Genomic DNA, 13,030 nt, shown 5'->3' with positions numbered 1-13,030 from the left:
GTTTACATCTTGCTCTTTCAGGACGTTGGGAGCTCAGCCTCCTTATATTATATTACGCGTATTCTACTACACTTTAATTTCATTTTGTATTATACATTGTATAACCAGTGAATCGTATTTCTACATATTACCTGCAATATATGCAGAACCAAATTTGTATCTCAGACACTTGACTAGTACCAGCTCGATTACAGAAGCTGTCATAACTAGGGCTATTGTTTTGTGAAGACGCCAAACATTATCAAAGTGTAGCATCAAAATCTGGTGAATCCAGGTAATACAGGAATTTACCTTTTGCGAAAACACATCAGCATGCCAGTTTTAGTCAGAAACACAATATTGCCCATCAATCGGATCAAGCAAATTATTGCAGTGGCCCACAACAGCATCCGGAAAAAATTCTTCCTTTTCATTTGCAACGTAGACGGTGACTCCGACTCGAGAATCCCTTGTAAACTATCGGAAGTGACTGCGAGAATGACAATCGCATTCGACACGATCCAGCAAATCACTAGATTCGTCCGAAAGTTACGATATTCGTCGTCCAAATTGATTTTCTCGTCCGCCGATGGTGGCTCAAACTTTTTCAATGCCCGATGAACTGTGTCCTGGAACATTAAGTCGATGTTTTCCTGCGGTAGTTCAGGAATGTCAACGACCACCGTACTACCATCTTCGGCCTTCTTCGTTTGAACAGAGGGAAGCGCGTCCGCAGTCGTAGACCCCTTCGTGCCCCAAGATACATCGTGCCAATTGCAAAATGCATACACGTTCAATATGTTCACAAAACTCGGCATAAAAAAAGTGTATTGTGTGAAACTGTTCAGCATGTGCCACGGATCCAGATATAAAATTGAAGCTAGAAAGTACACCCCGTACGTCGATGCTAGCGCAATGATGATCAATATAGGAACTGATGTAAAAATATATGCGATGATTGATTCCCCGGGCGGCTTGCTGAAATTCGGCGCTCGTAACGTCTGCACCACTAGCATAAATGACACTATCAATGCGTAGTACTGTATAATCCCAAACACGATAATTGCTAGATAATACAAATACTTTGATCTATTCTTATTAACTCTACTCCAACAATCCTTCCTGCTATACTCACCCTTTCGGTCGATTTCCAAGTGCCAGCAAGAACGAAAGAACTAGCATTGCAATGTATAAATAGCCGACCACAGTAGACACAATCTTATTTGCGTCCTGGTTCGGAAACGGAAGAGTCTGCTGTCCAGCGCCATCCTCAGGCTCAGCTGCCAGCTGGAGAACAATCGTAGTTGTTAGATAGAACGATGCAAGCGAGATCCAAGACAAAAATATGTTTATCAAATTGTACAATGATTGTACATGAAACATTGCCAGTCGCAAAATGTTATGGCCCGACCGGTACATCCGCGCAGAATGGATGATCGCATACACCGACGCAGCAAACGAGCCATTCAACCAACGGCGACGCTGCGAAATAAATTCCGGAGCTCGGTCAGGGACATCTGTCTCGGCTTTTGCTGCTTTCACGTACGCAAGATGCCATTTGCAGTTCCGCTTAAAGGTAACTTCAAAACATAAGATTCGATCCTCCGCTAAAAACATGTTTTTCGTGAAAATATTCATACCTTCGAGACCTTTTTTGCCAAGTCGTTTAGCAAGAGTGTGGTCTCCATGGAAATACTGCTGCATTGGCTGGCCCTGTATTGCTCGGAAGCGATATGCGGAAAATGCGCCAGGAAGAACGCTGATATATCCAAATGAGGACTCCAGAGGCTTATCTAGAATGTTTGAAATTTTGTACTCAAAATTTTGTGTCGCAACTAGTGGGTTCAACAAGTTACGGTTATGAGGACCAAGCATCGCATGAATTTCCCCGCAAGCGCCACCGAGATTTTTATCATTGTAAAACGCTTCCCACAGCGCCAGAAGAGATTTTGAATTTGGCTTCGTCCCTGCATCCAACAATATACACACTTCCGGATCAATCGTTTCACCAATTGCTTTGAACAGCCAACGGTGAGAGTTAATCTTCTTAGAATTTTTTTGTTTCAAACAGAAAATCATCTGCACAGGAGGTAGGTTCGATGGGTCTCCTTCGATAGGGCGTAATAACTCCTGGTGCTCCGTAACACAAAACTGCGTAGTATACTCAAAAATATGAGCCACCGTTTCTCGGCCGTCAATGTCTTTGCGAAGTACATCCTCTTGGTAGATACCTATCGTAGCTAACACATCTAAAGTATTCTTATCGCAAGGATCGATACCGTCGAAAATCAGGGACACAACAATCTTTTGCCAAGCTGGTCCATCTTTATTCCAGAACTTCGTATGTCGAAGATTGCAAATCTCGCGAACATTAGACATGACACCTTGCAACGTGCGCGCTGTCAGCACTTTGTCTTCATTGTAGTATGTAATTGCAATTAGCAGCTCTGTTTTTCGCCCATACATAGCTTGCCTAAGCGTATATCCCTCCGAGATAAACTCGTCAGGATCGCAGGTCGCCGCCGTGTACCGCATATGCGTGAACTCGGTTGAACCCTCCTCCAGATCTCGGTACCGTTTCTCAATTCCATTCTTGAGCGGAGAGGGCACAAGATACTCTGCAGAAAAAATTTTGTTTCCATCAAGTTTGACGTGGCGAGTGGCAAATCGTTGTAGTGAGCGAGCGTTCTTTTCTTGCCGACGAACCCATTCGCGATCTTCAAGCTCACTAGGATCCAACTCAGTTGGCGTGAAATCAAGCGGCGACGCAGTCTCTTCTCGCAGTATTGCATCTGGAGCATATGATTCCCTGAGCTGATATACACGAGCAGGACTATCATTTTTATCGTAATTGTACTCATCGTACTCTTGCTTGTTATTTAGATTGTAAGACGACGCGGTCATAGTAGGCTCCAGATTCGGCGCAGTGTCGTAGCCATAATATGCAGGATCGTCGAATGGGTCATACACCCCAGACGCCGAACTCGTCAGCGGAACGTTATCTGGTCTCGCCAAATATGTACTCTGATCGTCTAGTTGTCCAGAATCATAATACAATGGGCCTGGTGATGTAGACCGTGAACCAGAGCGCGAATGAGATCCCGATCCATGAGCAGGCGACAGCGCTCGCATAGGATAGGCTGGTCCATTACCACTCGATCCGGCAGGATCAAGATGAATATCGTTCTCGTTGTCGATTCGTTTATAAGACATTTGCCAGTTGAATCAGTTATCGCAATAAATATACAAATAGAGCCTCAAAATCACTAAATTACACTGAACTACTCCAAATATCACTCAATTGAACGGCTCAGGCAAAACTAAAAATCCTAAACGCGTATACTCAGTTAAACGCGGAATCGAAACATAAATAAAATAAAATTGAACAATTTAAGTTGAAACAATTCTGATACGCGCTTCCTGATTACTATTTTTATAATGAAGATCAACAGCGCACGGCTACAGCCACACGACAGATCAATTATTAAGATGTTAGTCATGCAGCTACATATAATCACTAAAATTACGTTATACAAATGCACAGTAATCATCTGAACAAGCAATAGCCAAATCATAAATTATATCTCCAGTATCCAAACAAATAATAAACATCCTTCAAATTTCAGTTAAACTGCTGTAGTTTACCTTCTTCGTTGAGTATTAAGAGTATTAGCGATCGATTACACTATCTCGTCTTCCAAATACTGGTATTCAAACTCAAAGTTTGCTTTTCGGCGTTGGAGCCAAGTAGATTCAAAATCAAAGTACCGATAAGTGCCCTGTTCGTAGTCGTCTGTAATTATTTTAGGCTCTTCATGCCGCTGGAACCAGGTTAGAAACTTTTTGTGGAACCGCCAGCTCTGTTTCTTCAATTCTTTGGCCGCAAGCGCTTGCTCGTACGTCCCTTGACGGTAGTAAAATACGTAGAATAGAGTATCAATATCCACTTTTTCGTACAATACGGGATCTTGAAATATCGGTAACAATTCCTGTGGGAAATATGGCGACGTCGGAAACGGAGTTTTCGGCTGGTAATGTCGCGGCTTCTCAGAATCCGAGGCCTCAGGACAATGTGCCAGACTTGCTTCCAGATACTTACTGATCCCTTCCATCAATGGCGGCCGTTCAACTCGTTTCTTTGCTGCTTCAAAGCTCAAAACCAAATCTTGAAGACCTTCAGGCACACGCTTCATCAATCCTTCAATGGGACCCGCATTACTATCCTCATCTTTGTTGGTAGTACTGTTTGTAGTGGAGTTCAGTTCCGCCTCAATCTCTTTCATATCAAAGGACCCCTTTTGCGCAGTGTCTCGTTCATCCACATCAATTGATCCAGCAGTCGCTGCATTCGGACCGGTGTTGTAAGCAGGACCCGAAATATCAGTCGGCTTTGTTTCATCTGATCCTGTCTGGACAGTGGTGCTCGAGGCCACGGTTGCGACAGACAAAGCCGGAGACGATGCAGCAGACGATCCAGGGCCCCTATTACTCTGAGCCGATAGGATGCCACCACCACTACTCTTTTCTGCAACAACTTTATTTACTGCTGCAGGCGAAGGGGGGGGAGGAAGCGGCGAGAGACCTGGAGTAGCAGCAGCTGCTGCTGCTGCTGCCGAAGCATACTTCAATCCTTCACCGGCCGGTCTGGCAGGAATCACCGCTGGTTTCATAGTGGGACCACCTGTCATAGACGAGAGGACCCCATTTGTTCCAGCTACACTGTTCGTAGAAACATTTGGTACCGATGTTGCAGTTGTGGCTCTAGTGGCTCCAATAGCAGCTGGCGGTACTGGTGCTGTCGAGAGAGGAATAGTGGAGCCGACAGTTGGCGATTTTGCTGAACTCTTGCGTGCCGTCGTTTCCGGTCTCTTTGCTGTAGTTGTTGTAGTAGTAGGGACCGAAGTCGATGTCACAACTGGAGCAGAAGGCAGAGGTGAGGCAGCAACAGCAGGCTCTGCTCTCTCCTCTATGTCTTCATGTCCGCCTGGTGTATCAGACGTAGCCGTATGGTCGAGTTCGCCCATTCCAAGCTTTTCCTCTTCTTCATCCAGGTTCAGAGATTCGTACAGCTCTTCGTCATCCGCAAAATCAACGTCTTGGTTGGCTTCGACGTAGAATTTAATGTCTTCTTGAATATCAGACACCTGGTCAACTTCAAGATTACCATTCTCAAGTAGTCTAAGGATAACTTCTAGCTTGCCCTGATGCCATTTGTGCTGCTCGATTCTGTATTCGATTTCGGATATTCGGCTCGCCTTCGCGGAATCCTTCTTACCTCGTTTAGCCGACGCCTGCAAAGTTTCCTGCTCAGCTTCCAATTGTTCGGTTTGGCGATCGAGGTCCTCGATCATCGATTGAATAAAATGCCCCATTTCTTGTTTTTCCTTCTCTTTTGGATCGAGACGCAGCGAGGCAGTCAGACCTTCACGACTGTACGCTTTTGTTTTCATTTCCTTTTCGCAAGCTTTGAACCTCTCCATTTGCTAAAGGATCTTGATTAGTCTGTGTAGTATATTTGTATAGCATGAAAACTCACTGTTTCAATCAGCCTTCGTTGGTCACTCAGAGCTTTTTTGTCTTTGATATCATTGCTACCTAGCCAGGTTTTGATCTGGTCTCGCAGACGTTGTAATTTCTTGATTTCTCGTTTCAGATCCTGAAAAGTTAATCTTCTTGAGCTTTATCTAAAATCGCCTCATGGACATACTTGCTCTAGCTTCTCTTTTTGCGACTGATTCGAAGTAGTCATGACCTTGTCATATAACGCATCGAAAGCCTGGACGCCTTCGGCAATCCGCTTAAAAACACGGTCAATTTCTTGTTGAAGCTTCCTCTGCGCCATGATTTGCTCCAAACTTAATAATCAGCTATTCAATTCAGCTATATATTTAGAAGAAAAAAGATTAGTATGATTTAGTCGGCACAAAGATCATTATCACAGTGAAAACTCACCGCTCTCTCCTCTCAATTGGTTGACCAGCACACTTTGTCAACTCAGAACTCCACAAGATATCACAAGCAATTGGAGTCCAAATTCTTCGTTTTAGATTGCAATTACAGATCAAATTCCTGATTTTTCTGATTCAAGTCAAAAGTTAACCGCTTTTAACAGGTCTCTCTCAAATTTCCAAGGTTAAAGATCTCCCGGACTGAAAAGTACGCATCTATACTGAAAAATACGGACTTTATCAGTATGTTTGTCCGTGTAATAGAAGATTGGAGCTTGTGTCTACACAAAGTCAGATAGCTAGATGTTCTAATGGTATGGCCCATTGCAGGCTGCGGAGGAATTCGTTTGGCGGTGCTACCTCGGATCCGTTTTGGATCATCTTTGTTTTTTGGATATCGATCCTGGATTGTACAGTTACGAGGATATGTTGTCGAAGTAGATCCATACCAGGCTTTGAGCGAGAGAATCGACGCGATTCCAATCGAAAGATATCGAAATTTTTCTATTGTCGCCCATGTTGTGAGTTATCTTATTGTCTGACTCACCGAAGGGTCTAGGACCGAGAAGGTGAGAAAAGCACTAACAACCCAGGACCATGGAAAGTCGACTTTAAGTGACCGGCTCTTGGAGCTGACAAGAACGATCCCGGAAGGTAGTCAAGGACAGTTCCTGGACAGATTAGATGTTGAACGCGAACGTGGAATTACTGTCAAGGCGCAAACATGCACAATGCTGTACAATTATAAAGGCAAGGATTATCTTCTACACCTGGTGGATACCCCAGGACATGTTGATTTCCGAGCAGAGGTGTCACGTAGTTATGCATCCTGCGGAGGCGCACTTCTTCTTGTCGACGCAAGTCAAGGCGTCCAGGCACAAACTGTTGCAAACTTTTTTTTGGCATACAGTCTTGGGCTCGAGTTAATCCCCATTATCAACAAAATAGACCTGGACCATGCCGATATTGCTCGAGCAAGAGAGCAAATTGAGACGATGTTTGAATTGGATCCCGTTGGTGCGATACCAGTGTCAGCGAAACGAGGCACAAACGTCGAGTTAATTCTTCCTGCTGTTATTGAGCGTATTCCGCCACCGTCGGGGAACCAAAATGGGCCGCTACGCTGTCTGCTAGTCGATTCGTGGTTTGATACCTATCAAGGCGTTATCCTATTGATCAATGTTGTTGATGGAGTACTTCGCCGTGGCGATAAAATCATTTCTGCGCATTCGCGCAAACGATACGAAGTAAAGGAACTTGGAATTTTACATCCCGACCGGAAACCAATGAATCATCTACGAACGGGACAAGTGGGATACGCGGTACTGGGTATGAAAAAAATCACCGAGTCCGTGGTTGGTGATACCTTAATGCTGGTGGGCCAGGAAACAGAACCACTTCCTGGCTTTGTCGAACCACAGCCGATGGTGTTTGTCGGTGCGTTTCCAGGTGAAGGTCTTGAATTCAAAGTGCTTGAGGAGCGTGTCCAACAGCTTGTACTCAACGATCGCAGCGTGACTCTGCAACGGGAGAACTCAACAGCACTAGGCCAAGGATGGAGAATTGGTTTTTTAGGTACACTGCATGCGTCCGTCTTCCAGGACCGTCTTCAGAAGGAATATGGCGCGTCGCTAATTATTACGGCACCTACTGTGCCTTATAAAGTTGTATGGAACGACGGCTCTGAAGTGATTATACGTAATCCGGATGAGTTTCCGGACCCAGCCACAATGCGGACTAAGGTGCTAGACTTGCAAGAGCCGATGGTGAAGGCGATCATGTCGTTCCCGCAAGAGTATTTGGGGGATATCATCGAGGTCTGCGAAGCGAACCGGGGGCGGCAAGTCGATTTAATATTTCTGTCAAAAGGCAATCAGGTGCTCCTGCAGTATCTCATCCCCACTGCGCATTTGGTTGACGATTTTTTTGGGAAGCTAAAAGGTGTCTCGAAAGGTTACGCCACGCTAGATTACGAAGACGCTGGATACGAATCGTCCGACCTCGTAAAAATGCAACTCCTTGTCAACGGTAATAGTGTCGATGCTCTGTCACAGGTCATGCATCGGTCGCTAACCGATCGACGAGGCCGTGAGTGGGTTAAAAAATTTAAGCAGTTCTTACGTGCTCAGCTGTTTGAAACCATTATTCAGGCTGCTGTTGGAGCTAAGATAATCGCCAGAGAAACAATCAAGGCTAGACGGAAGGATGTTCTGGCAAGACTGCACGCGGCAGATATTTCGAGAAGGCAGAAGCTACTGAAAAATCAGAAAGCAGGAAAGAAGCACATGCAACAGGTTGGCAAAGTGCATATTCCTCAAGATGTATGTTACAAAAACCTCCGGATCTCTTCATCACAACTGTATTGACTAACTATTTAGGCTTACCAAGGATTTCTATCGACTAGCCAACCGAGTAAATAATTAAATAATTTATTGTATATATATGATTCCGTAAATACTAGCTTAATTAGTGCACTAATTTGTTCCTAACCGATACGCAACGAGGGCTTCGACTTTATGGGATGATGTGCTGAAGCTTCGCAGTTTGACTTGTTCTGCATTCTGCACGTCTTTTGGATCACTATCTATCCACTCAGATGGTACCTGGGCATCGTTATCTGCGTATACGAGAACATTAAACGTATGTCTGCCTTGTAGAACGGGTAGGAATGTCACTGATGCAGTGATTTGTCGAATTATCGCCTGAATCTCGATCTGAATTTGATCCATGGATTTTGTCTTGTCAGTTGTTATACTGGTGGTGTCACCTGGCGTTGATGTTTTTCCAAACACTTCGATATCAAACTGCCATCGCTCCACAACCTCTGCAGTATCTTGGGATATAATCGCAACCACCAGCTTCGAAATTTTGCTTCCTCCGATCCATTCTGTAGTGGATTAATATCATCATAGATTTGTGAAGAGCAAAATTGAGCTTACTGTTCAGTTGTAGCATGATCCGCCGGATATACGCCTTCACTTCGTCATCGATCGTGATTAGCATGTTTAATCCGTATTTTTTTACAACCTGGAAATCCTCGGGAGGGTATATTCCCCGTTGGAATAGTATGCTGAACTATTAGCATTGCGTGCTATCATATTTTCTCTCCCCGTATTCGTACCTGTTTATACTATATTCTAATTTGTTAGTAGTTAATTCAATTTCCTTCCATTATAATTCTCGCCTGAAAGTTTTTGCTTACCAAAAAATTCCGCGACGAGCTTTGAAGATCCCTTTAATGACAGCTTTGAGCGCGTCGGTGCTGTCGAACTCGAGATCTGTGTTTCAACGGCCATAACGTGAAAATAAACGTATGAATCCCTGATATGATATAGTATTATATACTGCTTTTATATTTCAAAGTGATAAAATACAATTTTCGTAACTGCAATATGCTAATACTGATTATATCTGTTGGTAAAGAATGAAAATATCTGGATGGGACAGTTTGTTTACTTTTATCCCAAACCGATCATATGTATACACAACCTAGAGGTTACTCTCTCCAACACCTTAATACAGTCTAATGAAAGAATATTATGAAGCAAAGCAAATAAATTCATATATACAAATTTCTAAATGTCATGGCGAATGAGATCTGAAATCATTGACAAAGGAGCGAAATGTGCAAGACTGCGCCTGGTTCTCCTTGTTCCTTCCGCAGCTCGGTTTCAAAAAACTTTTAATGTCCGCCGAACCACTCGACGCTTTAATCGAGTTGAATCGCCCTACACCTGCAGACCCTAATACCGGTCGTCCACGACTGGCCGAACAGAATTGTCGTTGTTGTTGTGGTTGTTGTTTTCGTCGAACATTAGAAGTAGATACGAGAGTTGGTTTTAATGTCACTGCTGCTGTCGTCGGTGCAGAAAATCGAAGGAAGCGGTTCTGACTAGGTATCGGTGAATTTACAAGACCAAGACTTTCTGATGTGGTGAATGACTGTATCGAAGTATTATTGCCTTTCAAATCCAGCGAGTCGTGACTCCGGACCAGAGTCAGCGGCAACTTGCTCGGCGACTGGCTTGACTGTATACTCTCAGCCGTGGCCCGCGCTGTCTCAACATCTAAACTGTCAGAAACATTGATTGTCATTTGCTGGGCAATCAGAAACGGGGTCATATTATTCAAATTATCGACTTCTTCAGTCGAAAACTGATTGGCGAATTCGTCAGGGCAGACCTTTTCATCATTAGAATTAATTTTTGCAATCAATTCAGAGTTCTGTGCGAAATAGTTGCTAATAGACTCCGATTGCGACCGCTTATTCTCCTTTCCCGTTCGCGTTGGGGAGAGCGTTCGTAGCCGCTTAGCCACAGACTCTAATAAACTAGACGGCGGATGCGAGTCGTGGCTTCCATATGTGGTCAAACCATATGGCAGCGACGACGATCGTGCAGAGCTTCGAATTGCTGCAGTATTTGAGATCTGAGAAAGCGGCTCCCGATAAAAATCTTTTTTGTTAATACGTCCACATAAAATTCAAACTACTCTTACCTGAAAAAGACTGTAATGACCGCTGCATATTCTAAAAATTAGTTCGGGCTATAATTTTATTTGATGTTCTACATACCTTTACAGGCTCATGGCTTATTAGTGGCTCATATGTAGAGGGATTGAGTTTCCCTCGGGCGATACCAATTGCAATCTCTTTCGGTATATGGCTGATACATTAGAGCTCGAGGTCGGGATAATTCAAACAAAACTTACGAGCCAATATGATAATTAATTTCGTCCGACAAAGTTCCGCTAGGTTCATTCCACATAACAATATCATTCTTCATCGGGCAGAACACTCGTTGATGTAAAAATGTTTTATCCGCTCTAACAAAATCGTCACGAAAACCAAGCGGCACTGTGACGCCTTTGATTCCCAAATTCTGCATCGCTCGATCCGTTGTTCGGTACTGCTTCAACAGCTGATGTGCACGCTTGAGTCCTATGTTTCGAAGACCAGGAGTATAATCACATCCCGATAAGATGACCATATGCCGAAACATTGTGTCTGAGAACGAAGAGAAATCAATATCCAGACATTCTTTTAATCGCGACCGGTACACAGCGATGCAGTCTCCGTAGTCAGAAAACTTGGTCAACAAACACTTGACTCCAAACACAAGTAAATCAGAGTCTTCAGAAATGACAGCTGTCACGGCACCAATCTTGTCCAAATACGCAATCTGAGCGTCAGCTTCATATGGAGCTACAATGAACGGCACGTTTGCAATCTCGAGCGCCTGAAATCATATTAGTCCCGCATTCTAACTGCGCTGGAGAAAGGGGTACCTTTATGAGATTCAACGCCATCAAAGGAGTTACATCGATCGATTTTAAAAAAAATTCGTTCGCCTTTTCCCGGTCCCCGCTTTGATAATAGCGCATTGCGATTTCTTTTGCTGTGTTGCGTTTACTAGCTTGTAAGCGGTGATCAGTAGGAGAGTACTTCTATCTCTATATTACCTAGCTCTATCGACTTCAACTCCTCTCTTACTAGGTAAATTTCCGCCGTCAAATACCATGTAGGGCTTTACTCCGTAACCTTGTAGTAATTTCACTCTGCGCATGGCATAGTCGACGTATCTGTGGTATTAGATATAGAAGACGGCATCCCTTCATTCATCTCACCTGCTTGTCGGTCTGCCCAGAGCCAGGTCCGTCGCACATGAAATTATGCCGCGATGCAGCCAGACATATGCGTCGACGGCCACAACCTGGCCAGCGAACTCGCTGATATGACATGGTTTGTGAATCGACTTCAAAAGCGGTAGCAGACCTATATTGTTAGTTAGTGGTATCTCGCTGGCGGTGTCAATCACATCATCACTAAATTGATTCTTACCCGAGATTCCCATGGCATAAAATAGTTCAGCAGACCTATTTGAATTTGTTTCATAGAAAACTCGAACGGTATATGAAAACAATACCGCGGAAATACGCGTTGGGTGATAGCAAGTCGCGTAAATAAAGGCTTGCTGGCTGAAGTCCCAGTGGGACTATTGAAATTTCTTACACCAAATATGGTAGAGATCACTGTGTGGTGCAATATCAGTTTCTCAATTCGCACAATCTTACAATAATGCCCGTCGCAAAATCACTGAAAAAGGTCGAACAAAAACTGAAAAACAAAGATGCAGTTCATCCGAAGGCAAGAAAGTTTAAACAGCTCAACCGAGCAACACTGCGAGAGACCAAGGTGACAAAACAGCGTTTGGACAGACAGCATGTTCGAGAAGCACAACGTGAGTCCACCAGGATAGTGTAATAATATTTGGCTAATGAGGTTACAGTTATCAGACTACGGTTCCTCCGAGATTGCGTGGATCGGCAGGCCGCGACCGCCGTGTTTTCGGAAGCAGATGTTCAAAGCATGATAAAGGAGTAAGTGTGCTTGCTTACAAAAATATGATCGATACTCAATTCTTAGCTTTATCGCGCGCGACGACGCAGAGATCAAAAAACTGAACGATTCGAGACGACCTGGCCGGCCGGCGTCCTCACGACAGGATTCGTTGCAAAACCGACGTTCGTTTGAGGAAGAAGAATATAAATCTGGGTTCTGTGAGTCTCTCTCTACATACATCTATTACTTGATCTTGCTTATGCCGTACTAACACAACAAGACGTTCCAAACTTGCTTGAAAAGGAGAATGTCAAGACATTCAGAGACTGGAACAAGGAGCATAGCGGTCTGGGTCTACTACGATTCTGCCGAATATCTAGAGACGGGGGACTTCAGATTGCTGCGGAGTCTTCAGCATTAATGCAGGAGTAGTCAATCAAACCAGCAATATATCGTGTGGATCCAATATACAGACAGTATATGCACATGTCTGCAAGGAGCTGCTGTCCCTGCTGTCCCTTGCGGTTGCCTTTGGTGGATGAGTGTGGTCTTGAATATTGTATGTATTGATAGTTATTGTGAATAAATATTATAGATAGTTTTATGCTATAGATATCATTTTAGACAATAATGCACTAGATCGTACGATTCTGATTTTGAGAACGTGAATAATAAATATTGCAATTACATAATTATGACATAACAGAGTTTCGACCCATTTCCTGTTGCAGCTAGTACAAATTTCAGGGCTAGGGTATTGTAT

The 13,030-nt window shown here is 43.9% G+C and overlaps 7 protein-coding genes across 7 annotated transcripts; 2 read left to right on the top strand and 5 right to left on the bottom strand.

Annotated features, from left to right (window-relative positions):
* Positions 1-8: 8 nt before the first annotated feature.
* V1516DRAFT_679811 (chitin synthase-domain-containing protein) lies at positions 9-3,388 on the bottom strand. The gene is made up of 2 exons (XM_066922988.1): positions 1,115-3,388; positions 9-1,068 (listed from the first exon to the last, which is right to left on the bottom strand). The coding sequence occupies exons 1-2, from the start codon at positions 3,190-3,192 to the stop codon at positions 288-290; spliced, it is 2,859 nt and encodes a 952-aa protein (XP_066775634.1). The 5' UTR covers positions 3,193-3,388; the 3' UTR covers positions 9-287.
* A 271-nt stretch (positions 3,389-3,659) lies between these two features.
* V1516DRAFT_696949 (Not1 N-terminal domain, CCR4-Not complex component-domain-containing protein) lies at positions 3,660-5,821 on the bottom strand (the record flags this gene model as incomplete). Its single annotated transcript, XM_066924064.1, has 3 exons — positions 3,660-5,462; positions 5,516-5,635; positions 5,687-5,821. 3 exons carry the CDS (start codon positions 5,819-5,821, stop codon positions 3,660-3,662), a joined length of 2,058 nt encoding a protein of 685 aa, XP_066775633.1.
* A 369-nt stretch (positions 5,822-6,190) lies between these two features.
* Positions 6,191-8,389, top strand: V1516DRAFT_679804 (P-loop containing nucleoside triphosphate hydrolase protein). The gene is made up of 2 exons (XM_066922987.1): positions 6,191-6,448; positions 6,521-8,389. The coding sequence occupies exons 1-2, from the start codon at positions 6,239-6,241 to the stop codon at positions 8,291-8,293; spliced, it is 1,983 nt and encodes a 660-aa protein (XP_066775632.1). The 5' UTR covers positions 6,191-6,238; the 3' UTR covers positions 8,294-8,389.
* On the bottom strand, positions 8,274-9,340 carry V1516DRAFT_654963 (DNA-binding protein). Its single transcript, XM_066920314.1, has 4 exons — positions 9,130-9,340; positions 9,049-9,064; positions 8,867-8,997; positions 8,274-8,814 (listed from the first exon to the last, which is right to left on the bottom strand). The coding sequence occupies exons 1-4, from the start codon at positions 9,221-9,223 to the stop codon at positions 8,402-8,404; spliced, it is 654 nt and encodes a 217-aa protein (XP_066775631.1). The 5' UTR covers positions 9,224-9,340; the 3' UTR covers positions 8,274-8,401.
* A 43-nt stretch (positions 9,341-9,383) lies between these two features.
* Positions 9,384-10,543, bottom strand: V1516DRAFT_514687 (uncharacterized protein). Its single transcript, XM_066919144.1, has 2 exons — positions 10,425-10,543; positions 9,384-10,381 (listed from the first exon to the last, which is right to left on the bottom strand). The coding sequence occupies exons 1-2, from the start codon at positions 10,450-10,452 to the stop codon at positions 9,510-9,512; spliced, it is 900 nt and encodes a 299-aa protein (XP_066775630.1). The 5' UTR covers positions 10,453-10,543; the 3' UTR covers positions 9,384-9,509.
* Positions 10,544-10,633: 90 nt separating this feature from the next.
* On the bottom strand, positions 10,634-11,866 carry V1516DRAFT_654959 (PIN domain-like protein; the record flags this gene model as incomplete). Its single annotated transcript, XM_066920313.1, has 5 exons — positions 11,767-11,866; positions 11,553-11,700; positions 11,388-11,507; positions 11,214-11,337; positions 10,634-11,164 (listed from the first exon to the last, which is right to left on the bottom strand). Exons 1-5 carry the CDS (start codon positions 11,777-11,779, stop codon positions 10,634-10,636), a joined length of 936 nt encoding a protein of 311 aa, XP_066775629.1. The 5' UTR covers positions 11,780-11,866.
* Position 11,867: 1 nt separating this feature from the next.
* Positions 11,868-12,871, top strand: V1516DRAFT_654957 (translation machinery-associated protein 16). The gene is made up of 4 exons (XM_066920312.1): positions 11,868-12,166; positions 12,215-12,305; positions 12,352-12,485; positions 12,548-12,871. The coding sequence occupies exons 1-4, from the start codon at positions 12,004-12,006 to the stop codon at positions 12,697-12,699; spliced, it is 540 nt and encodes a 179-aa protein (XP_066775628.1). The 5' UTR covers positions 11,868-12,003; the 3' UTR covers positions 12,700-12,871.
* The last annotated feature ends 159 nt before the right edge of the window (positions 12,872-13,030 follow it).

The sequence above is a fragment of the Lipomyces oligophaga genome (assembly GCF_038497815.1).
Source record: "Lipomyces oligophaga strain CBS 7107 unplaced genomic scaffold V1516scaffold_7, whole genome shotgun sequence".
NCBI classification, from domain to species: domain Eukaryota; kingdom Fungi; phylum Ascomycota; class Lipomycetes; order Lipomycetales; family Lipomycetaceae; genus Lipomyces; species [Lipomyces] oligophaga.
This window is presented reverse-complemented; position numbering and strand designations above follow the sequence as displayed.